This window comes from Fundulus heteroclitus, unplaced genomic scaffold, assembly GCF_011125445.2.
Source record: "Fundulus heteroclitus isolate FHET01 unplaced genomic scaffold, MU-UCD_Fhet_4.1 scaffold_39, whole genome shotgun sequence".
Lineage (NCBI taxonomy): Eukaryota > Metazoa > Chordata > Actinopteri > Cyprinodontiformes > Fundulidae > Fundulus > Fundulus heteroclitus.
The window spans coordinates 264,890-291,555 of NW_023396803.1; the positions used below are offsets into that span (position 1 = coordinate 264,890).

Here is a 26,666-nt window from a genome sequence, read left to right on the forward strand (position 1 = left end):
CAGATTGAACTCTTGTTGCCAGGTGTGTGTGAGCTGGATTCTATACAGGTGTTGTCCTTTGTGGACAGTCAATGTTGTGTCCTTTTAAACTGCAACTGCCTGCTGCAGCTGCAGTGGGAAAAGTCCTCACAAGAACCAAGGATGACATCGTGTTGCAGAATCCAGCAAATCAGCAGTGACAGACATGCTGCTGTTGACCACTGTGTCAGTGCAGAAACCCTGTTTGTCCTCAGCTCCAGAGGAATCATATGTATCCTGCAAAAACGTTCTTAAACTTAACAGTAATATTGCTGCTAGCCTTAAATTAGAGCTGCTGAATTAAAGACTTTTCACAATAAAGCAACAAAACCAAATTAGCAGGGCGTGGAAGTGGAAGATTAAAGAAAATAAATACTTATGTACAAGAAATTGTGGTGCAGCAAGATTCAGAATAGAAATGTTCTGACTACTTTCAATTCTGGATGAGGTTGTTAAAAGAATTGAGTACGGAAAAGTTTTTATATCGTCATACTTTGTTCCTTTTACTCCCCATTCTATTGGCATCCACACACGCACACAAACCACACACGCACACACACATACACACACACTTGTTTTAAATACCTACTAAGGACCATGCCTTGACTTCCATTTATCTTCAACCCTTTCTATGGCCTAAACCTAACCTTTACCATTATATACCTAACCTAACACCTTAGTCCTAAACCCGCCCTAGCCGAGAAAAGAGTGACGAACCAGGAAAAAGGTCCTACTTTATATCAAGGTCTTCACTTTACTAGTAAAATGTCACATTAATTTCTCACTCAGCTGCAAGTACAAGTCACACTTCAGTCACAGTTAGAGTTGATGTTCACAGGTTCATAGAATCTGATTTTTAATGTGAGTTAAAAGGTTAGTTAAACTAGGTTTTTTTTTTTTTTAGACGAAAACAAAATCTGGGCTATATAAAGTCAATCACATGCCCCTGGGTTCCACTGTTTGTTTTTCATGCTAATACTAAAGAATGCAAATGCATGTACTGTGATTTTTTACTCTAAAAAAATCTTCTTTTTATGACTGCCATTTTGCAGTTTGTTTTAGTTGTTTACGCAGCAATGTATTTGTGCCAAAATGCTTTTTCCTTAATATTTCCACCCCACCAGATTATGTATGCCATTCCTGATGGCTCTCTGCTGGGCAGCATCAACCTTCCTGCCTACCTGAGTTCTAGCTGGGAGGAGAATGATTTGACTTCTTCCTTACTCTCTTCCTCCTCATTCTGCCTGTTCCAGGTGTCAGCTGATCTCAGTACAGTTGTAGCTGTAACTCGGTCTCATGCAGCCATTGCTGTTGACCTTAACCACTACTTCAGGTACAGGAGCTAGTTCTAATTATTTTATCTTTTCTCATTGTTTTGATGTTTTAGTTGTAGCAGTAATATACAGCATTTCTCATTAGGTTTATACTTTCCTCATTGCCTTAGACGTCATTCACACTTTTGGGTTACATCATTGTTTGTCAAAATTATCAGACGGCAGAACACTGAATGATGCATACAAAATAATGTGGAAAACACTGCTTTGTTAGTCTTTGTTAGATTAAGATTATTACTTAATCTGTGGGTAAAATAGCTAATGTGCTTCTAAAGACTTCCCAATTTATTTGAAGACTTTGCAGAGACACAAGCCTGCAGTTGGTAGACCATTAAGCTTCAGGTTTTAATCATTAGGGTCAGAAGTGAGTTTTTATGACTGTAGTAAAATATTTTAGCTGACCCATTACAGCAAAACCTCTGCTGGTATGTTTCCCCTTGATACACTAAATCTGTCTTCTAGAGTACACCCCAGACCACCTACACTGTGTTGTCCCCCAGTCCTGTCCCGCTCTTCTGCCCAAGGACCCAAGAGACCAGGACAGCGTGTTGAAACTCCTGTTACAGTCTTGCTGCTCTTGGATTGCCCTTCTGTGATGATCGGTATAACCACAATGACAAACATTCCTGTTATTCACAGCAATACAATATGGGGAAAACATTTTTGGACCCAGCACTGTTCCTGTCTTCACATCTATCCACAGATAATACACTTTCCAAAGAATCTTTCATCAAACTAACTTAATCCGCTGATAAATGCCATTCCACAATTCCCATTAAAAGAGAGTTAATATAAAAAAGTTATGCACCTTGTCAGTAATTTAAAAGAAGTATGAAAAATCACTTTTTAAAAAGATTCAGCTTAAATTTAGGGGTTCTTAAACCAGATGGACAAAGCTCATACTCTGAGCTAGGCATGTTGAACATGTCTGACAAAATGTTCTGGGCCTGTTTTAACACACATTGTTCATATATCGCCCTGATTGAGAGGAAAATCACTCTTCCTTATCATATTTATGTTTTTACAATACATAGCAGTTGTAGATTCTGCTTGCTCAGAGACATTGCTCGAACTTGTTAACATCCTATTATGGCAGTGCTGTGTGAGAATTGAGCCTAAGATCCTTTGGCTCTTCTTGTTGCAGTCATATTTCTAAAGCGTAACCAGAACTGGTGAACTGACAGAGCAAAGAGGAAAACCTTAACTGATGTATTTGAAACTTTAGTGTCTTGGACACGGTTAAAGTGCAGTTTGAAGTGTTTTATCAGATAGCATGACATTTAGTTGAAGTTCAAGATTCTTTCATTTTAAGTCTTGTGGTCTTCTCTTTTAGCTCTTGGGAAACTCGTCTAGCATCCATGTATAGCAGAGCGCAGCAGGCTGCTTCTCCCTCATCGCTCTGTACGTCTGCAGGGATGGTTTGGTTTTACTCGATCCCCCACCTCCAGTCCCACCCAGCTCCAACCACTTCCCACAGCAGAGTACCTCTAAGTGGGGCAATTGTGTTTTTTTCTGTCCCTGAAACATCTACTCCATCTCTGCTCTCCGTTTCTGAGTTCTCTTCACATTTGACCTTTGTCACTCCTGGCAACACTGAGACAACAGTGGCATTATGGGATATGGAGTCTGGAAGTGTCAGCTACCACCGTACAGAAGGCAAGGCTGTGCCAGTGCAGCATGGCGGAGAGAGACATAATAGACTGCTGATGAAGAGTAAGTTAATCAGTGTCACAGTGTTTATAGTTATTTATTATGCTTACTGCTGTGATATGTACATTCCCATTCAAATATAATTTTAAAGAAAATATGTTTAGTTTTAACACCAATATTTTGTCCTTTGTAATAAATTACTATTGCATTACATGTTTTAAAAATATATATATTTTGTATTTGTTCTTCAATTTCTGTTAAGTAGATTTGTAAACCAAGTTTATAAAAAGATACTATACAAGGAAATCAGACAAATTAGGCTCCAGTGTTACTATTTTGTAGACTGTACAATTAGTAACCTTACCAAAACTAAGAAACTCATCATGGCCCCGTTAATATTTCTGAGTTCATATTGTGTCTGGTTTCCTCCTCCAGGGTCAGGTGTGTTCCAGGTCTTTTTCTCCATGTCCCAGCAGGATTTATTAAGCAGGCTGATGCTGTTTGGCAATGCAGCAACAGTGGACACAGTCTGTCACCTCAACAGCTGGGGGCACTGCTCCATCCCCTTCCATTCTCTACAGGTAGGCATTTCACTCCAATGAATATATTGGTTGATTGATTTTGTGTGCTGTTTCTATTTCTTTTTCTTTTTTTGTTTGTTTGTTTGTTTGTTTGTTTGTTTGTTTTTACACAGGCTGGACTGAAGAACCGACAGCTTGACACAGTGGATTTGTACCTCAAAAGTAAAGAAAATGTCCTGAGCCCTTCAGCAACAGCTGGTGTTTCAGAGCAGTTAGCAGACTCCAGACAGAGTCTCAAAGACAGTACGTATGCAGGATTCACAAATTGTTAAATCAGGACAATGTGTAGAGATGAAATATCACTCAGCAAAAACTTTCTGCCTAAAACTAAGTAAGATTTTGGCCACAACCCCATCACTGCTTAGTCTCCACTTAACCTTTAAAAGTCTGCTGTGTTATCCTCTCCCAAAAAATGGAAAATACTTATTGAATTCTTGATGAGAGGCTTTCATTTGTCTGACTTATTTGTTAAAACATCTTAAGTATGTTCATGAAATAACTTAAAACTGAGATGAGTAGTGGCAACCTTGTAGCTTTTTATGTTTAACTGATATCAGATTTTATTTTTGATTTTTGATTTGTAAAATGTACCATATGAGAATCAAATGAAAATTGTCAGTCACTTTCAGCAAGCAATGTCCTGAACTTTACAAGAAGACATCTACATTTGCTAACAGGGTTTCTCAGTTTTGAAGGGTTGGTCTTGGTCCTCATTGTTTTCATATCTTCACATATGATCTCATTAACACACATATCAAAGATCACAGTGGGTCTTTATTAGTTCAATGTCTTTTTCTCAAGCCATGGCAAGATTGAGCCGCTGTATTTAATTCACTGTGAGTTTAGTTTTTCCCACATGCTGTGAACGCATCACTTGCTCCTCCTCCAAACTAGAAAGAGTTCTGGCGCACACACAACAACGAACCTGTGCGCTTACTTACGTTGACTAGACAGCAAGAACTATGGTGACAGCGGGCATTTCAGGTAAATAAGAAAATGAGTCTGAAGAGAAAAAGCACTGGGTCAAAAATATGGCAGTGGTTTGGATTTCACAAGAAGTATGTCGAACAAAATGCGGTAATTTGCAAAACATGCTGTAACACCATTGCCACAAAAGGTAGCAGTAGCACAAATTTGTTCCACCTAAAAAGTCATCCAGTGCAAAATGAAGACTCTTGTAAACTCCGCGTGTCGACACCACCCCACACACCAAAGGAAACTTTAATTAAACCAGCCGTCAAACTGTTTAAACTGGCGTCTTCTTTCGCTAAATCCCATATGACAGAAAATAACTTTTCTTGTTTAAAATTTCCCAGTACATAAAGAGCAATGGAAATATTTTTGAGATGGTCTGAATATGTAGCGACGACTGGTCAGTTGATTTTATAGTCAAATACAAGCTTTTGTTTTTGGGATTGTCACATTTTTATTATACAAATTTTTATGTCTTAAGCACAAAAGAGCACCTTTTATTTCAGGTTTATTTTGTGTCAGATTTTTCCTTGGTGTTCCTTTTGGTCGCTGGGATGTTCTGATTTTAAGGTCCAGTGTTGACCACGAAAGAGCTCTAATGTGACAATACTGTAATTTGTGGAAAGCTTCTATGTGCAGCTGTGGTTAAAAAAATGGCTAAAATAAAACATTTCATTAAAAAAAATCATTTTTATTTTGCAATCAATTTTAAAAAATTGACACGTTCATTTCAGATATACCAATGCAAGTTTAGGCACTATGTGGCTAAAAACATTTGTTTTTCAAGATTATTTGAACATATCATGATATATATCGTGATATAGCCCAAACATATCAAGATATTAGATTTTCTTCATATCGCCCACCCCTAGTCCCATGTACCTTATATTGTCACCTGGGGTCACAAGGATATGAATCTACTTAAAGATATGTCTTAACCATCAAGATCTATAATCTCAAATCTACTTTCTGAGGTCCCCAACAGATCTCAGCTCTTTTTCAGTGTGAACACAGCCATACTAAAATATGCATTAGTATGTTTGTTTCCTTTTTTTCATGGCTCTTGGAAAAAACTGATGAATATCTGTGATACTATTTAAGGCTCTAAGGCTACGTTCACACTGCAGGGAAATGTGACCCAAATATGATCTTTTTGCCCATATGTGACTTATGTCCGTCTTTTTAATGGCAGCGTAAACTGCCCTATTCTGATGTTTTCACCGTCGAAGAAACCCAATTTGTGCCACCTCCATATGTGATACTAATTCGGATATGTATTGGATATTTCTCAACGTGTCTGCAGTCTGAACAGTCATATTGCATTGTATCTGTCTTTCAAGTCATTAGGCGCCTGCCATAGCGTTTGCAATGAGGAGGCAGTGCTGTGCCAAGCACGGCACTGCCTCCCATGCAAATGCATGGAGGCACCTATTACTATGCACTTCTAAACGGCTTCTTTATTAATTAGGCACCTGCCTTGCATGTGCAATGAGTAGGCAGTGCTGTGCTTCGCCTAATAAAGAGAGTGGTTTAGAGGTGAATAGTAATAGGTGCCTCCTATTACTATTCACCTCTAAACCACTCTCTTTATTAGGCGCCTGCCTTGCATGTGCAAGCACAGCACAGCACTGCCTCCCAATGCAAATGCATGGGCAGGGCCTATTACTATTCACCTCTAAACGGCTTATTTATTAGGCGCCTGCCATAGCGTTTGCAATGAGGAGGCTTCGCACAGCACTGCCTCCCATGCAAATGCATGGAGGCACCTATTACTATGCACCTCTAAACGGTTTCTTTATTATTAGGCGCCTGCCTTGCATGTGCAATGAGGAGGCAGTGCTGCGCTGCAGCGGCTATGATTAATGTAGGAATCTGAAATTTGCACAGTCACTTCCTCTTAACATTTTAAAATTTTCATGTGACTTTCAGCCATGTGTCACTTTTCTAACCCATTTTGGATTTCACATGCTTTTCTATTGGGCCTTTGCTTCCAACAGGACCTGGCATGATAACCAGACACGACCCAATTGGCCAATACAGCACCACCCACATGTGGGAAATGGCACTACACACCATTTTGGTCAAATGTTGAGTTCTGGGCCCAGATGTGGTGAGGCTGAGTTGCTAAAGGAGGCCAGTCTGACCCATGAACTTTGGTCACGTTTGGTGACATTAAGTATTGGCACCCCTTTTTGAGGCACTTCCCAGTACAGGATTTGGACCAAACTGACAGAGTACAATCACCCGGTGATACTGAACACAACATTGTTAGCGGCTAACTGTTAGCATTTTGCTAACTGGAAGTAGCTCTGAGAAGCTCGGACAAACTTCTGCTTCACAGAGTCTGTTCTTACTTTAGAGAGAAAGCCCCACAAAAACATTTGGGCTACGTCGCATTAAGCATCTCCAAGCTATGAGGTGTCAAACATCCAATGCTTTTCAATGGGGGACCAAACCTCTTATGGTCCCTATAATGCATGCCCATATATGGCGCTACAGTATAGCTCAGAGGGAGAGTGCAGGCTCTGCATGCAAGAGATCGTGGGATCGATTCCCGGTGTGGGAGACTTAGAGTTTTATAATATAATCCCCAGAGTGTGTGTATATAAAAACATGTGTGCTGATCCCATGAAGTATCTTTTTGTAATACCCGCCATATTGAGTTACCATGGCGACGTTATAAACTATGTATTTTCTCCCTATTTGAGGCACTTCCCAGTACAGGATTTGGACCAAACTGACAGAGTATACTCACCCGGTGATACTGAACACAACTATGTTAGCGGCTAACGTTAGCATGTTGCTAACCGGAAGTAGCTCTAGGAAGCTTGTACAAACTTCAGCTTGACAGATTTGGTGAAATTTAGGATTTTCTTCCTTTTTAGGCACTTCTCAGTACAGGATTTCAACCAAACTAACAGAGTAACATCACCCGGTGATACTGAACACACCCATGCTAGCGGCTAACCGTCAGCACATGCTAACCGGAAGTAGCTTTAGGAAGGTCCTACCAACTTCTGCTTAGCCAGGGTTCTTCCACCTTTACAGACAGAGAGGGCTGCAGCTGTCAGTGAGTCTCGATGACAACGCTGCTGGCAAGAGGCTCCTAGGAGATCCATTGACTTAACATGGCACCTTTCAATGGCCGCTGCAAGGGCTGTGAAGACCGTAGAAACCTGAAATTCGCAGTGTTACTTCCTGTTTGTATTTTTGACGGTACGGTACGCACCAAGTGGCAGGCGCCTTGCTAAATTTCTTCAGAAATTTTCTAGTTCTCCTTACTCTTAGTCCAAGCAGAAGTAGTAATCTATAATTTCTCATTGTAATAATTTTAGTGTAATGTTATTACTTTATCAGATTTTTAAATCATTTCTTGATGTGGTTGTTTTAATACTGTTTTTTTTTTTTTGTAGGGTGTGGCATTTAATGTTTGGTTCTTTAGAAACTTACATGAAGTTCCAAAGATTAGTAATCATTACAGCTGTAACAAACACCCAGGAGCTGATTTAAGACCCATTCTTAGTGCTTAGTAATGTATGAGTATTTTTTGTGTTTGTTTCCAACTGTATGTAATACACAATGCGCTTGTTGTATTTGTGTATGCACGTATTCTCATGCAGGTGTCCAGGAGTTGTTCCTTGCACTGGACTTGTTGTGTTCCACTGTCAGAGACTTAAATAGTGAAGCTCAGAGTCGACAGTTCTCTGAGCAACTGTTACACCTCACCCTGACCTTCATCAACACACAGATCCGCTCTGTGCTCTCTCGGCCGCAATGTAAGACACACACTGTACACAGTTACTTTATTGAAACTTTTTAAACTATTTTGAATTCAGACAGTTGAAGCTGTTTTGTTTGCAGATGAGCACTCAGATGTGCAAAGCAGTATACAAATTCTTGACAAGTACGTCACAGAATTGAGGAGTTATATTAAGAAATTCCCCAGGGCTTCAGGGGGCAGCACATCTAATACCCAAGCTGCCCCTCTTCAGGAAATTGGAGATGAATGGGAACAACTTTCAACTGAGGTGAAATTTCCACTCGCATTGCAGTTGTTGTGGCATTAATAATTACAGATACTTAAAGCTATAGTTGTTAATCCTGTTCAGAAACTCTTTTTGTTATACTCCAAAGAACTACCGTGTTAGCAGGAGAAGAGGAGATGAACAACTTCACCTCAAGGTGAATGTGACATGAGGTAGTTCATGTCCAAAATGTGCTGAAATGGCTGAGTTGGCTCTCCGCTCTGCTGAGTTCTGTTTAGATGAACATTCAGGTTTGGGGCGGGGGGCTTAGAGGAAGTGCCACTTTTAAATATTGCTAGCTTTCCAGCATTACCAACTATAGCTTTAATATAATACTTTTATTTTTGTGGGAAAAGAAATCACAGTTTTTGGTGTCATTATGTGTCTGATTGATAAAAAGTGAGGAATTTATGTCTTACAGGAAGTGATCTGTCAGTCAATCCTGACCAACCAGATCCCTAGAGCACAGGCTGTAATGTGGAGACAGAGTCGGCCTGAGCAGCATCTGTCAGGCCTGAGGATGGTTGGGCTGCAGCATGTTTTGTTCTGCTTACAGTGCAAGGATCTTGAGTCTGCCAAAAAACTCTTGACCAACATGGTAAGAACATGTTCCAGTAGAAAACAAGCACAAAGCTGGTCTGTAAACATGGTTTTGGTAAGTATATCCTAGTTTAATTCTAGTGTTAGGTCAATGGTCAAATATGTATTTTGTATTATGCTGGCATTTAGCAAATAGTTTTGGCTATCTAATTAAGTCTGGTTTCATGTCTAACAGTGCAGAGAAAAGAAATTGGAAGTGGAAGAAAATGGAAGGCTGCTTGCTTGATGGTGTGCTCTAATTGGAGAATATGAATTGCTTAGAAAGACAACCCATGTAGAACAATAAACTGTTCTCTTATTCTTACGTTTTTGAGCAAAGAAACAGAGCTGACCTCTAATGAGCTGGTTCCTTGGTACCTGCTTTTGACATTCATACGGCCTTAAGGCTGGTTCACACGGTAATCTTTTAAAATAGTTGACCAATTTTCAAAGCTTGAGAGACACCACATGTTATAATTAAAAATCATAGATAAAACAGGTTTGCTCATACAGTCAGACGGCAAGAACAATACACCACACATGAACACTTTTCACTCAAGAACATTCATATATCATACGGGAAATCTTGCAAAATTTTTCAGAGACAACTCTAGTTTTGGACTAATTATAACAGAGAAAAAACATAACAAAAAGAAAAGGCATTGGCTAAAGGAATGAAGATAGCACAAACAGGGGCTCTGCGTTTGCTGCACTATGATATGGGGGTGAGCTGTTTTTCTTTCTTTTTTTTTTCCCGTGTTTTCCTTACTGCGCTTTCTGATTGGCTACATGTCATAGTCAATAGGCTCAATGCTCGTTTGGAACACCATACACGCTAGGATATCGGGCAAGACAAAGCTACATGTTGAATATCCCCAATTTGAGGTCGGAGCTGTGCCGATGTTCTACCGAGCAGACCAAATCAGTCAACACACCACACACAGCAGGAATGTCTCTTTAAGATTATCTGAAGAGCCACGCTGATTGTCGGGGCCTGTTTGAAGGGGAAGTTCGGGGTAAAATTCGGGCTGAAAGTCAGGTTAAAAATCTTGCTATGTGAATCAGCCTCAATCAGTGCACAACAGATGATATACCCCTCAAAACCACAGAAACTGTTTATTTGTTGTTATGGCCCCTTTAACAACAAACACGGACTTGTTCTTGTCTTCTTCTATTAGGTAGGGAATAAAATAACAAAATGAATTCCCTTGAATCAATTGATTTCATTGATATAATAAAAAATCAACCAGATAATTATGATTGTGTGTTATGAAGACCTATAAATGAAACATGTACTTTTTACCATGACTGTGGCAATAAGCTGAATTTTGTTTAGTCAAATCCCTGCAAGTGAAGTTAAACTGCAACATTTTGCTGTCTGAAGGGACTAAGTCTGACGAAAGAGCTTCACAACATCTGCCTTTATACCAACGACAGAGACCTCCGGGAATTATTGGTGAGTCATGCATTGTACAACAAACACCCCGACGTGCTACCACTCTGATTGAGTTGTCTTGTGTGTTCTGTTTTCTGTGCCTTTGTATTTGGACATGGCACGTTTTGTTACCACTCTTCACATGTTTAACACATATTAAAGAGCTTTTCCAGTCCTAATTCTTTTTGTGTGCAAAACATTTGGCACCTTGCTGGCACAAAACCACACTTGTATTGAGGCATCTTGTTAAATGTAAGTATTTTCAGTAATTCAATTACAAAAGTGAAACTCAATTACAGACAGATTTATATCAGTGTTTTATTTTCTTTTAATGTGTACGATTTATTTTTACTTCTCAGAAAGTTAGAACATTAAGACCTGTATCAGCTAAACCTCACTTTGTTATACCTGATATCCCTGATGCATAGATGGAGTAATGTTAAACACTTCACTGGAGGCAATTTCTGTGTTCATTACTTACAAAGGGTGTACACACATTTCCATTACATATCACTGATAAATCATAAAATGGCATAATATAACCATCACTCTTTCAATCAGTAGCTACATCCCGGTAAGCGTTAACAAACCTTCCATCTAGCAACCTGTTACTTGTACAAAAGTTCCATCCAATATTTGTTTAACCATAGTGACCCTTAGCAGCAACACCAATATTTATGGCCTATACAAGTCCAATAAAAATGAATGTTTGATATAGAAATATCACCACATTGAAAAATATGTCCATACGTTTTTCTCCATCTAACCCTATCTTCTGCATCTTCTTCTTTGACACTAGATACCTTCATGTGCTCTTTAACTCCATCCATAAATCTCCTCTATGGTTTTGCTCTAGACCTCCTGTCTGGCAATTCCAGTCTTAACATCATTCTACCAGTGTTCTTAGTAGGGCTTTGTAAAAAAAATAGTTATTTTTCAATTATGAATCGATTTTCATATTCCTAAAGATCGATTTATATAACCAAAGATCGATATAAAAAAATAAATTCAACTGTGAACTTTAATGTGTGAGTCAGCATTACTTGCGCGGATATGAATCCTTGAGTTCATTCTTTACATCTGCGTACGCGGTGTCACACTATACTCATCAGCGACAAGAAGTATTACATCGAACTGTTTCAAATGTGACACCAAGCTTGATGCACTGAGCTGTTTCAAGCAGGTGGTCGCAAGGACACGCAGCATCACAGCCCCTCATTTTGTGCGCACTGACAGATGTGAGGTGGGAGCCTGCTGGAAAAGAAACGGCTCTACATGCTCAGCTAGCTAAGCTAATCTACTATTTAACTATCCCTTCCCTGCTTCATTCCGCTGGCAAAAAGTGTGGGAATTATTTTTGTCACAAGAAATGTAGACAACAGGTACGCTCAACTATGAAGGGTGAACTGTCCGCGGAGAGTCAGAACAGAGTCCGTGCGGCTCACAGTCTGCGCACAGCTCCCCTACGTATGTGGGAGCTGTTATATTGTTTTTGTTTAAAGCACACTGAGAGCCCACTTTAGCTTAAAAACCGTGTTAGTCTGTTTATTAGTTGTTGTTCTGCTCTAAGACCTCAGCAGGACTAAAACAAAACAAAGCTGCCACTTCACCTAGTGGTCCGAGGCATGGGCGCAACATACATCACAGGAGCCTTCACACCCCAGTCTGGGAGGTGAATTTTTAATGTCATCTTTTTAAAAATGCATCAGGTTAGTATCCAAATTTAGTGTCCCTTTTCATTTGATAAAGTGTTATTGAATTGAATAGAAATAGCAGCTGTAGATATCTCTGGTGTCTCTGTTTTCTACCCTGGAGATGTTTGGGGTTTCTGCCCCACAGTTTGTGAAAACAATTGTCTCAACATAAATGGAGAGGGTTTGGTCCTTACAGCCACCACCAATACTTTATTTACAACTTCCATTACTTTATTAATTTGTGGTTGAATGTTAATATGATATTAGTATCAATATGTCGCTTAACTACATGAAATTCAGGTAACCGCTAAAAGATGTTTTTAATATCAGGAATCACATTTGAGATCGAATCGAAAAGAATCGATTCTAAATCTTGAGGAATCAAATCGATTCTTAAAATTTGAAACAATACCCAGACCTAGTACTTACTATACCTTCTCTGTACAGAGGGTGTCCTTGGGGTAGTAAAAGTTTAGTTAACTGAATTAGTTCAAAATAAGGCCATTGAAAAGTAGTAAAGGGTAACATACAACACTTGACATGGTAGTAAAGTGCTTGTCACCCCTTCAATATATTCAGACATTTCCATTGATGCTGACATTTTTGTCTGTGAAAATGCTCTGTTTTCCGGGTCATTAAAACTGCAAACAGGCTTAAATCGGGCTTAAATGGGACTTTTCACTCAGTTCTTTCAAAAAAATTTTCGGCACCTATCCAGGAGTCTGTTAATTCTGATAGCTCGCACTTGTGCAACCTGTATTTGGTGCGCTGCTGTTTTTGAGGACATGGAGGTCAATCCTCCTAGGCGCATTCTAAGTCAGATGCAAATCAATCACCCACCCGTCACTGTCCTTGGTCGTTAGAGGCTATTGCATAGTGTGAGTGGAGTACTTGGTCATCTAAATCTGGTTTGCTGATGCTGACTTTTTGTTTTATGTTTTTTTAACTATAAAATCTGTATTAAAAAATGTAACTATGTGCAGTAGAACCTGAGCCGATGTTTTTAGACTCGATTGGTTCCGCTGTCTGATCTGCTGTGCCCTATGCGCTGTTGAAACTGCTTAATATGTTGTGCTATGCCATAAGCTGGTTGAATATGCTTATTATTATTATTAATTATAATTTGGTATTATAATTTGAATAATAAATCATTCAACTCAAAATTCCGCTATAACAAATATAGTTCAAATGGTGGTGATGTTAGCTATAAGCTTATAAGTATTTATACCACTAATGCATTAGTTAACTTGCTGTTATGAACTCATTTATGCTGGAATAAATGATCAGGTCGGACTGTTAACCGACCAGGTTTATCCAGCAGGCTGTGAGAACCCCAATGTAACTGCAATTAGAGTTTAAATCCTTATTCCTTATCACCATCCAATGATATTGTCTCTGTATTAATGTCAGATGTTAACTCCAAAGGAGGTTAGCTCTGATTTCTGAATACCCAGGCAACTGTGAATTGGACTGAACACAAAACAATGTCTATTCCGCAGTGGTTGGTTTTATTGAACCAAAAGCAATTCCCTGTTACAGTAATTCTCTGATTCAAACAACTTTGGAATTCTTACTCATTACTAAACTAAAACATGCAAAATATATATGTGGAAATAAAGAACAAAACAAAAATAAACAATGGATTAAAATGAGCGGTTAGCAGATCTTAACTTAACTCAAAGTTGTTTAACACCGCCCTCGAAACATCGGCATTTCACGTATCAGCATTGACAGACAGAACAGCTTCGGGAATCTCACTGGACGCTTTGATGTCTTACACAAAGCTAGTTCAGCTAAGCTACCTACAGTCCAGATACACGTGACCCTCCCAAGATGGCTGCTACGATGACGTATGAGGGGAGGTCCTAATAACGTAACCACGCTTACGCTGATGGGACAATGCCTCGTTTCGAGAGGGGGGGGCTAACTAGGAGTTTAAAGCAAAGCCCGCGACTTGAGCTCGGACAAAGAAATTAAACTGATAAGGAGCGAAAAGAGAGAGAGGGGGGAAGCAGGGAAGAAGATGAAAAGAGATAAATCGGTAACCCACGGCGGGGTTCTTGATGGATCACAAATCAACACAGCAAATCAATTGTAAAATGCATGCACATACAAAGAAAATGTTCAGCAAAAATAATTCCAACTTCGTCGTGGAATAAAAGCATTAACCAACACCTACAAAGTTCTACCGCCTGCCCAGGCACTTCTAAACACCCTGTTGGTGAGACAGAAATGAAAGGGGAAAAACCCCGTTACTTTGAGTTGCCTCGGGGCTGGTCCGGAACGCTCCGAGTGTGGCTTTCTGGACGCGCTTCGACGAGCGCAGTTGTCCACAGGCTGCAGCGGGACGGGGAAGAAGCTGCTTCGTTTCTTCCTCCGGGTTCAACAGTCGCTTTGTTGGCCAGACAAAAGCGGGGTCCTCTTCGATCAGTGGGAGATGCGGCGTCTCTCAGTCTTTTGATCAGAGGGAATTTAAAAGTACTTATTTAAGTCGACCTCCTGTTATAAAGCAGGGAATAACCGTTGCGTCGAAAAATCTCGGTCCAGCGAGCAATCGAACACGTGGCGTGGGAATCAGCTGTGCGTGTCTTCTCGGGTTGGCTAAAAGCCAGGGAAGAAGGAAGCTCATCGTGTGTGATCGGCTTTTATAGCCATCACTATAGCAACCTTATCTTGATCGGCGGCCATTTTGCCGTGTTGCGTGATGGGAGTTGGTGGCCATTTTGACCACATTGCATCATGGGTAACGCAGTCCGTTACGTCCCGAATTGATGCTGTTTCCTTGATCGGCGGCCATTTTGCCGTGTTGCGTGATGGGAGTTGGTGGCCATTTTGACCACATGAGTTGGTGGCCATTTTGACCACATTGCATCATGGGTAACGTAGTCCGTTACCGCTTTCTGTCACGTCTGAACTGGCACAACATACCCCCCTTTAGCTTTGAAGAGTGGGATGCTGGTCACAGTCTTTAAAGCTACAACCAAGTCCATTCTGGCGTGACGAAAATCCGTTGTGCATGAGTGGAACAACCTAATAGTCTTTCTAGTAGTCCATTGGGATTCATGCAGTTCAGTTCATCATCCAAGAGGAGGAAAAACGAAGCATTCATTGTGCCTGGGTCAGTGACCTAGCCTGGGCAGGACTAAGCTATAGCTAGTCATTTCTATTGGCTAATAAGGCAACAATAAAGTAATAATAAAAAAAAAAGAAATGCAAACTTCACAATCACCATTGTCAATACATTCATTGGTCATCAGGTTTGAACTTTGAACCAAAGAAAGGAGAGAGGGAAAGAGGGAAAGGAAAGAGACAGCGGTTCGTAGTCTAATCAGCTTATGGCCTTCAAGGAGCTGGTGCTACGAACCTGGGAGCGACAAAGGTGAGGGCGTCAATCCTGGTTTGCAACTGTTTGATCTGCTTGTATGCTGCATACGCCATCGCGGTAGTGATGGCCCATCCAAATACAAGGAGAACCACAATAATGGTCATAATGTGAGTGTCGGTCGACTCTGTAGCTCTGGGGAAGCGAAGCAGAGGGACCGAGCTCAACTCTGATGGAGTGAGACTGAATTTAATCAGCTGGGTGCCTGCAAGTAAAAGCTGTCTTTCAATGCCGACATCAATGCTGAAATTGTATCCCTTAAAGACATCTATTATTTCAATCTCTGAGTCATATTTATCAACGTCAAGGTGATGCAGAACCATGTTTCCAATGTGGACTGGAGCACCTTGAGGTGGGGAACAGAAAATGGTTTGGTTGGGCAGTTTTAGTCTAGTAACTGTGTCATGCTGCTCGTAGGATAACAGGGCTTCTGCCTCTGGGGTGCTAACGAGCCAGCGGTTACCTGCCCGCTCAATTTTGGTTTCCACACCTGCATCTTTAAGGGTCATTCTAGCCTGACAGTTTTGTTCAGGAGATTCATTAGACCACACAGGTAATTGGTAACGTCTCTGATAAATGGGTTGCTTGGGCATACCCAGTGGATGTCTTTGGTTTTGGTACACAAATCCAAATTAGGGACTAAATAAAGTTTGGGGTCAGCATCATGATAGGCCAATATTGAGGGAGTTTGTAGGTGTACGTGGGTCTCACCTTGCCAAAAACCGACATTCAATACTGATTTAAGCCTATACACATTAGCTCTTTCAATGATGGGAAGGTTTAGCATAAATCCTATCTCCAAGTTGTCAGGATTTACAAATATCGGAATTGCACTACCTAGGCTGTACGCCAGGTGTATTTGTGGTGGTTGCAGTGTTTCACTAGAGGCAGATTTGAGAACCTTTTCGACCAAATCTATTGGTACCAGGTACGGAGGAATCCGTCCTTCAGCAAGGCTATTTATGGATGAGCTAACCTCTCGAGTGAGGTCCTGCATTAAATCTCTAACAACCTGAGTATACATCATGTCATTCTTTACCACTTCTGTGAGCGTTTCCAAAGCAATGCATGGTGTTATGGCTGAGTGTGAAATTATAGACGTGAAGTTATGTATGGACACTTGCTTTATTAGTGCATGTTTAAAGTGTCCTGATTGAACATGCACTTGTCCTATTTAATGCTATGCATTGTTCTCTTCGGCGGGGGCGGAGTTAGGCTCCGTTCCCTGTGAGGAGAGTTTGGTGGACGGTTTAGTTTGGTTCGCTTGAACCCATGTGTACTCTGGACTTTGCACGCTGGCTTCTAGGTTCTTTCGAGGCCACGCGAAAGTCGTTCGGAGACGGTCTTTTAAGTCAGTGACGCACTGGTGTGCAGTGTAGACGGTTGTCACACTGACGTCTTCGGGCTGGTAGATGAGATTCAGGGGAAGTGTCCTTTGTCTTCCTGTCATCATCTGGAAAAGTGTCACCCCTGTGGAGCATGGTGAGGTAGAGCGGACTAGCATTAGGACCAGGGGAAGCTTTGTATCCCGGTCCCTGTCATGGCTGCTGGCATGTTCCTTTGACATGCTGACCACGGTGCAGTTCATTCGCTCCACCTGTCCGGATGACTGTGGGCGGTAGGTGATGTGGAATTTAACTTCCACGCCCAACATGTCAGAAAGCACGGTCAGAATGTTTGACGTGAATGCGTTCCTCTGTCCGAGTCGATGGACAGGGGAAGGCCCCACCGGCTGAAAACGTGATTTAGCAGCAGGGCTGCTGTGGTGACAGCGGTGTCATTCGGTGCCGGCAAACATTCGACCCATTCTGTGAAACTGTCTGTTATTGTCAAAAGATATTTGTTATCTCTTAACGATTCGGGGACTGGACCGATCCAGTCAGTCTGCAAATGTGACCACGGAAATATAACCCCCCTTTCGCTGAAGCAGGGCTCGGTCTAGTGGTCGTGTGGGTTGTAACTGGCTGCAGGTTAAGCAGCCTTGTACATACTCCTGGGTGTCCTGGGCCGTTGAAGGCCGGGACGTCACCTGTTGGGAGAGTTGTCAGATTAGCTTTGCAGCTTCTGTGTTCTCCTACTGGTGAGTCATGGACGTGTGTCAGTGTGATCCCAAGTTCGTTTGAATCTTTGGGCTGAATGGGCTGAAACTCATAAAACAGCTCCTTAAGTGCTGTTTCCTCTGTTTCAGTGGTCAGTGCATCAGCTTTTTCCAGCTGTTGCATGATTTCTGTTTCGAAACCAGGGTAGGGCTCAGTGGGTGAGTCCCGGTCTCCTGGTTGATTTGGTGCTGGTTCTGTTGGGTCGGTTGCTGTCGCATACACCAACAGATTTCCTTCAGCTTCAAGCGTTGCACCACAAATAGATCCAGCAGGCCGAGCTTCATGTCGCCTGATTTGGATCATGCTGGAAGGAAAAGTAAACACGGTGTCTGGAGAGTCCTGTCTGCCGGTCAAGGATAAGGGCAGGTCTCCGATGACGGGAATGCTCAGCTCAAAGTCGTGGAAAGAGCTTTCGATGAGCACCCCAAGAGGTTTCTTCGCCACCACTTGGATCGGCATGCGAGTTGGATTCTCCACTAAAAGGTAAGCTGAGCGGTTGTTCAGCTCAAGCAGGGGTGTGTCAGAGGATTTGGAAATCGGCTCTGTGGAAGGCAGAAATGGTGCTAAAAGTTCTTTGGGCTCCTCGGAGCATGTCACCTGGTTGATAGGGACGGACAGTCCACTTCCAGAAGTGAGGGGCTTGGGAGTCCCCACTTGGGCCCAAAGATGACCATGATAGCAGTCAATGAGTGGGGCTAACCTGTTCAACAGGTCCTGACCCACAAGAAAAGGTTCTGTGTCCAAAGTACATATGTAGATGGGGTGCACCAGGGTCATGTCACGGAAAGTGATGTCTAACCACGCCCGTTTGGTGATGCATGACTGATCCTGAGTGTAGCTGGTGATGCCCACGTTACAGGTCTCCACCTGGAACGGTTTCCCAAGAGACACCATAGCTCTGGTCACCTCATCAAACAAATCTGAGCACATTAGACTGATCTCGGAACCCGTGTCTAAAAGAGCATTTGCAGTTACACATCCTCCGATAACTGTCGAGCAGTATAAGCGGTGTGCATTTTCATGATGGTTTAGCTCACCTAGAAACCTTAGAAAAGGGGCTTTCTGATCACCTGCTGATGGGATCTTAGAAGGTTGTTGGTGATTTTTCGGTTGGTCCCCCCCCTTAATCAGATAAACTCTGTTAGAAGGGGAAGCCTGTTCCACGCCTAGTCATGCTGGCTGGGGTTTTGGGCCTGGCTTACCTGGAGGGTCGACAGGATTGGATGATGGCTGGGACGGCTGCGGCGCGATCTGACTGCACTGTTTCGGCTAGCAACCTGCGAAAAGTCTCCTCTATCTCCTTTCTCATTGACTCCTCCATGCGCAGGTTCCAGCCTTTGTTGTCATGTGTGCTTTTCGACCTTTCTGGCCTGTCAGTTTGCTTACCGTATCGAGCTGGATCCGGCCTGTGCCATTTTTGAAACCTCTCACCTTCCATGCTGCCATGCTGACCTCTCCTATCCTGGGAAGCTTTCTTCTGCTGCGGCTCAAAACCATGTTGCTTCTTAGGACCAAATCTAGTTTTAGGTTTGAAGGGAGGCATCTCATGTCCCTCCAGACCTAAACTCTTTTCTGGTTCGGCTTGAATCTGCAGAACCTTTTTATCACTATCGGCTCCTTTGTTGGGCCGGACACGTGTTTCCCATGCCACCTGCGCGTATTTCCTGATTTCCTGCATGGTAAGTTTCTTGGTTCTACAATGCATGGTAACCTCATAACGCACGCTTTCATGAAGATTATGGAGGAACAAAGATTTGAAAGTGTGGTCTTCCTCCAAGCCGGGAGCATTTCGTCCCTGAAAGTAAGCAGCCCGCAAGCGACGGTAGTACTCTTTTGGTGCTTCAGTTCTCTTTTGCTGAATTGCAAAAGCTCCAAGAGTGGCCGAAGCTGGGTCTGTAAACGCCGAATATTCTTCTCTTAAAGCCTGACAAAGAGCTGAATAACGGTCACGTGTAGCTGGAGGGAGGCTTTCTATGAAAACATGGACACTTCTGGACGTGGTTTTCCAGATAAGCTTCAACTTTTCTCGAGCTGAGGGGCTATATAAGTCTAGCAGACAGCGCTCTACCTCTCTGAGATAGTCATCAATGGTGGATTCTGTATTGCTAGGATCAAAACGCTCTATGTCTCGGGCCAGGGACTCAAGTTGACGCATCCGCAGTCCCTGTTCAGGGATCGGAGCTGGTCCATCTGAGTCCTCTCCTGACGACTCCTGCCTGCGGTAACCACGATAGGAGGGAGGCTCCAGTTCTGACCACCTACCTGGCATCGGCGGCCGTTCGTGGGACGCAGGGGGACCCCCCCTGTCATGAACTCTTGTCTGTGGACGCAGTTCAGAGGAGTGGGGTTCACCTGTGTCCCAGGAACGGTGCTCTCGTCGCCCTGGTGGGGGGAAAAGATCATAGCGGAGCCGTGTCAGGGGTCAGGTGGGAAGCAGGTGTTTTCCCATGATTTACATCATGTGGATCAGTCCTGATTGCCACCCTAAGTTGTTTAGGCATTTCTTTCCGTATCACACTGCTATATCTGTCCTGACCTTCGCTTACCCTTCGCTCAGAAGGTGTCTGAGGGCCCAGTTCATCCAATGTCCTCCAGGTGTGATCTCCATGTTTTCCTTTGGAGTTCTCACACTCAGATCCTTCTGTCTGCAAGCTAATGCGATCCTCCTCTCGCTCCTCTGTGGGATGACAGCTGCCCTGAACACTTCTCTGTTCTAGCTCCCTAACTCTTTCCTCAGCTGCGATCCGCATCTCAACCTCTCTGTTACGCAGATCGGTCTCTAGCGTTAACCTTCGGTGGTATAACGCAGTTAATTCACCCAAAACATCTGCTACCAATCTATGTTTAGGTTTGCTCTGGACCTCCTCCACCAATTCCTGAATTCTCCTCTCACAGTCTTCTATGCTAAACTGATTCAGACGGGTTTGTTCGTCCGGTGTCATTTTAAGCAGTGAGCTAATGACATCCTGGGCCTCCATTCCAATGGAATGGTTTGGACCTTCAGCTCCTTTGACTGAAGAACCGCTACTATCCATTCTTTGTCAGCTATGGATAACAACACAACAGGTAACAACCTGTAGTTTAGCTCAGCGCTAAACAACAGACAACAAATAACAACGCTGTATTCTAGCTTAGCACTAGGTAACAACGCATACACTTTAATTTAGCTCAGCGCTAAACAACAACTGCTAACAACAACTGTTAAGTGGCTTCACTTTAACTGTTAACAGCAAACACGCACTATGACTGGCACTTTAACTGCAGTAAGTGGGTTCAAATACGTGCGTTTAATTAGGCTGCGCAGGGGAGAATCAACCCTGCGACTTACAACTCCTTAGTTTTAGGAACGGTTAATATGCTTGTTTAACTTTGAGAATATTAACTTTGAGTGACATGGACCACTAACCTTTCGGCCAGTAATTAAATGATAAAGCTGTGGCTTTGTTTGTGATGTAAGTTATTTCAGAACAGGTGCTCTACACATGTGTGGAAAATAGCAGTGTCTTGGAGCTTCAGAGGTGGCAAAGAATGACAGTTAAAAACCGCTAAATTGCAACCTTAGTTTCAAAATCACAGCTCAATTTTGACCACTTATGATGAGCAGAAGGGGGATAAGGGAGGAAAGAGAAAAAAAAAATGAATAAAATAAAATTAAAAAGACAAAGGGGCGTAACCGTAAGGTAAGTTTAAAGAAACTGACTTTCAAAACTGTCCCTCCGGGACACTGAGCGATCTAAGCTGTCTTTAAAACCGTGACTGCAACTACCTATCCTGGCCACCAGATGGAGGCAAGGTCTCTCTTTTCAAAGCAGAACACGACACAGACTCTGATTGACAAGTAGCAGACGCTGGCTGCTGTGTATTTCAATCTAGCTGACTTCCAGTCCAGAAATCAATATTCAAACCTCAGGTTAACAACCTCAAACCACCACAAACACGTATATATTTAGTAATGATACCTCCTTAATCAATTATGACTGAATAGTCCTTTTGGCAAGGTGAGCAGTCAAAATGCTGGAATATGGATTGTGTTCATTCAATTCATAAGTTGCTGGTTATTCGATTTAGTCTAAAGGAACGCCAATAAGTAGACTCCAGCCCACCCCGGGAAAAGCCAATTTATGCTATGCCATAAGCTGGTTGAATATGCTTATTATTATTATTAATTATAATTTGGTATTATAATTTAAATAATAAATCATTCAACTCAAAATTTCGCTATAACAAATATAGTTCAAATGGTGGTGATGTTAGCTATAAGCTTATAAGTATTTATACCACTAATGCATTAGTTAACTTGCTGTTATGAACTCATTTATGCTGGAATAAATGATCAGGTCGGACTGTTAACCGACCAGGTTTATCCAGCAGGCTGTGAGAACCCCAATGTAACTGCAATTAGAGTTTAAATCCTTATTCCTTATCACCATCCAATGATATTGTCTCTGTATTAATGTCAGATGTTAACTCCAAAGGAGGTTAGCTCTGATTTCTGAATACCCAGGCAACTGTGAATTGGACTGAACACAAAACAATGTCTATTCCGCAGTGGTTGGTTTTATTGAACCAAAAGCAATTCCCTGTTACAGTAATTCTCTGATTCAAACAACTTTGGAATTCTTACTCATTACTAAACTAAAACATGCAAAATATATATGTGGAAATAAAGAACAAAACAAAAATAAACAATGGATTAAAATGAGCGGTTAGCAGATCTTAACTTAACTCAAAGTTGTTTAACACCGCCCTCGAAACATCGGCATTTCACGTATCAGCATTGACAGACAGAACAGCTTCGGGAATCTCACTGGACGCTTTGATGTCTTACACAAAGCTAGTTCAGCTAAGCTACCTACAGTCCAGATACACGTGACCCTCCCAAGATGGCTGCTACGATGACGTATGAGGGGAGGTCCTAATAACGTAACCACGCTTACGCTGATGGGACAATGCCTCGTTTCGAGAGGGGGGGGGCTAACTAGGAGTTTAAAGCAAAGCCCGCGACTTGAGCTCGGACAAAGAAATTAAACTGATAAGGAGCGAAAAGAGAGAGAGGGGGGAAGCAGGGAAGAAGATGAAAAGAAATAAATCGGTAACCCACGGCGGGGTTCTTGATGGATCACAAATCAACACAGCAAATCAATTGTACAATGCATGCACATACAAAGAAAATGTTCAGCAAAATAATTCCAACTTCGTCGTGGAATAAAAGCATTAACCAACACCTACAAAGTTCTACCGCCTGCCCAGGCACTTCTAAACACCCTGTTGGTGAGACAGAAATGAAAGGGGAAAAACCCCGTTACTTTGAGTTGCCTCGGGGCTGGTCCGGAACGCTCCGAGTGTGGCTTTCTGGACGCGCTTCGACGAGCGCAGTTGTCCACAGGCTGCAGCGGGACGGGGAAGAAGCTGCTTCGTTTCTTCCTCCGGGTTCAACAGTCGCTTTGTTGGCCAGACAAAAGCGGGGTCCTCTTCGATCAGTGGGAGATGCGGCGTCTCTCAGTCTTTTGATCAGAGGGAATTTAAAAGTACTTATTTAAGTCGACCTCCTGTTATAAAGCAGGGAATAACCGTTGCGTCGAAAAATCTCGGTCCAGCGAGCAATCGAACACGTGGCGTGGGAATCAGCTGTGCGTGTCTTCTCGGGTTGGCTAAAAGCCAGGGAAGAAGGAAGCTCATCGTGTGTGATCGGCTTTTATAGCCATCACTATAGCAACCTTATCTTGATCGGCGGCCATTTTGCCGTGTTGCGTGATGGGAGTTGGTGGCCATTTTGACCACATTGCATCATGGGTAACGCAGTCCGTTACGTCCCGAATTGATGCCGTTTCCTTGATCGGCGGCCATTTTGCCGTGTTGCGTGATGGGAGTTGGTGGCCATTTTGACCACATGAGTTGGTGGCCATTTTGACCACATTGCATCATGGGTAACGTAGTCCGTTACCGCTTTCTGTCACGTCTGAACTGGCACAACAGTTGAGACTAGCGAGTAATTTAGTACCTCACCAGGGGACAATGTACATTTTCACAACGTCAATTTTTTCTCTCAGAACTCACTCTTTCACCTCCTTCCTGTCCAGTGTTTCCCCTACCGTCCTCTGTCCTGCCCCACTAAGATGCAGAATGGTAGGGAAGTGTCCTGCTCACTAACAAGCCCCTCACCTTCAAGAAGATCACAGCATGTAGCCAATTATCAAACATCTGTACGTTTTCACGGTTAATTTTATTAACATTTTTAGCCTAAGTAGGGCCAGATCGCATCCTAGACTATTTATGACTCAACGTTGTTGCTCCTCTATTTTCAGATCTCCGTATTTCCCATGCAATGGGAGCACATTTGCCTAATACAAATACGAGGATGATCACCTCTGCTTAAACTCGATTCATAAACATAATGCTCAATATAACATGTTCTCCACAAGTAAACTATTGTATGGAAATTTCCAACAAAAATATAGTTTGCTCTGATTGTCCCACATCATCAATAGTCTGTCTGCTGAAAACAAGTCCACCTTCCTGAGTCTAAAAACTAATGAAAACAGATGACTGCTTTATTCCTGCAAAAACCCTTTTTTGTAGATCATATGAAGGTATCAGAAAGGGATCACAAATGTAAAAAATATAAACAAAAAGCAAACCGCAAAAAGTTTATTCTTAAAATTACTTGTTAGATCTAGATTAAAAATGTTTTCATTCAATCAAGAAGTAGGAAAGGATAGGCGGGTAGGCTTTAAAATATACGATATAGAAAGATACAATACAGAACAGAAGCACAAAAAGAGAGACAGAAGCTCAGTATAAAACTGTAAGTCTGGATATTAATCGAAGGTTAGGTTGAAGAAAAAGGGAAAATCTCTGTTAATTCTCTCTGTACTTCTCAAATCAACATTGTCAAAGCAAAAACGACAATACGTGTACATTTCTTGGTGTAAAACCATAATGACGCTCACTAGATTCTCACTTTTGACCATTAGTCTAGGTTCCACTGCTCTTTCCCATAACCTCATTATATGACTTGTTACATTATTGCCCTCCACATCTCCTTGGTTTGTTTAAAAATGGTTTCAATTCGCCTTCCTTCAGCAAGCATTCTCTCTCTCGCTCATCTTCTGTCTCTTCGCTGTCATTCATCCTCAAAAAAAAAAAAAAAAAAAGTACCTCCTTGCAACCCAAAACGTTTTTGAACTCCTGGTTTGATTGGTTTTCTGTGCACATGAAAATGTTCCATTGTCCTTCCATCAGTTTGTTCCAAATTATTAAAAAAAAAAAAGTGCCTCCTACATGAAGTTTGCTCCTAGCTTTGAATGTTTTAAATTGAAGACAGAAAACATTGGTTTGCTATTGATATCGTTCTGCTGGTTTTAACTTTTTCTCCTATTTCATAAAGTGATTACTTGGCCATGGAAGTTTGACCCGTGTTTCATCAATCAGGTGCAGGATCTGTCAAACCAGAATATTTTGGCTGAAGTTGAGATGCAGAGTTTTCATTCATCAGGGAGATAGAGAAGCTTGGCTTACTACCAGCAGTTTTCTGCTCAGCACAAAGGTACAAATACCATTTTTCTTTATAAATATCAGGAATCACATTTGAGATCGAAAAGAATCGATTCTAAATCTTGAGGAATCAAATCGATTCTTAAAATTTGAAACAATACCCAGACCTAGTACTCACTATACCTTCTCTGTACAGAGGGTGTCCTTGGGGTAGTAAAAGTTTAGTTAACTGAATTAGTTCAAAATAAGGCCATTGAAAAGTAGTAAAGGGTAACATACAACACTTGACATGGTAGTAAAGTGTTTGTCACCCCTTCAATATATTCAGACATTTCCATTGATGCTGACATTTTTGTCTGTGAAAATGCTCTGTTTTCCGGGTCATTAAAACTGCAAGCAGGCTTAAATCGGGCTTAAATGGGACTTTTCACTCAGTTCTTTCAAAAAAATTTTCGGCACCTATCTAGGTGTCTGTTAATTCTGATAGCTCGCACTTGTGCAACCTGTATTTGGTGCGCTGCTGTTTTTGAGGACATGGAGGTCAATCCTCCTAGGCGCATTCTAAGTCAGATGCAAATCAATCACCCACCCGTCACTGTCCTTGGTCGTTAGAGGCTATTGCATAGTGTGAGTGGAGTACTTGGTCATCTAAATCTGGTTTGCTGATGCTGACTTTTTGTTTTATGTTTTTTTAACTATAAAATCTGTATTAAAAAATGTAACTATGTGCAGTAGAACCTGAGCCGATGTTTTTAGACTCGATTGGTTCCGCTGTCTGATCTGCTGTGCCCTATGCGCTGTTGAAACTGCTTAATATGTTGAGACTAGCGAGTAATTTTGTACCTCACCAGGGGACAATGTACATTTTCACAACGTCAATTTTTTCTCTCAGAACTCACTCTTTCACCTCCTTCCTGTCCAGTGTTTCCCCTACCGTCCTCTGTCCTGCCCCACTAAGATGCAGAATGGTAGGGAAGTGTCCTGCTCACTAACAAGCCCCTCACCTTCAAGAAGATCACAGCATGTAGCCAATTATCAAACATCTGTACGTTTTCACGGTTAATTTTATTAACATTTTTAGCCTAAGTAGGGCCAGATCGCATCCTAGACTATTTATGACTCAACGTTGTTGCTCCTCTATTTTCAGATCTCCGTATTTCCCATGCAATGGGAGCACATTTGCCTAATACAAATACGAGGATGATCACCTCTGCTTAAACTCGATTCATAAACATAATGCTCAATATAACATGTTCTCCACAAGTAAACTATTGTATGGAAATTTCCAACAAAAATATAGTTTGCTCTGATTGTCCCACATCATCAATAGTCTGTCTGCTGAAAACAAGTCCACCTTCCTGAGTCTAAAAACTAATGAAAACAGATGACTGCTTTATTCCTGC

The 26,666-nt window shown here is 41.9% G+C and overlaps 1 protein-coding gene across 1 annotated transcript in view; it reads left to right on the forward strand.

Moving 5' to 3' along the window:
* The first annotated feature begins 1,910 nt into the window (after positions 1 to 1,910).
* spg11 (SPG11 vesicle trafficking associated, spatacsin) overlaps positions 1,911 to 26,666 on the forward strand; it is a 115,094-nt gene continuing 90,338 nt past the window's right edge. The window contains exons 1-8 of the mRNA XM_036130841.1: positions 1,911 to 1,954; positions 2,686 to 3,065; positions 3,438 to 3,583; positions 3,697 to 3,826; positions 8,176 to 8,331; positions 8,417 to 8,583; positions 9,002 to 9,178; positions 10,544 to 10,615. Of these exons, the coding sequence (XP_035986734.1) occupies positions 2,711 to 3,065; positions 3,438 to 3,583; positions 3,697 to 3,826; positions 8,176 to 8,331; positions 8,417 to 8,583; positions 9,002 to 9,178; positions 10,544 to 10,615 (1,203 nt within the window). The 5' untranslated portion in view covers positions 1,911 to 1,954; positions 2,686 to 2,710. The remainder of the gene's footprint in view (positions 1,955 to 2,685; positions 3,066 to 3,437; positions 3,584 to 3,696; positions 3,827 to 8,175; positions 8,332 to 8,416; positions 8,584 to 9,001; positions 9,179 to 10,543; positions 10,616 to 26,666) is intronic.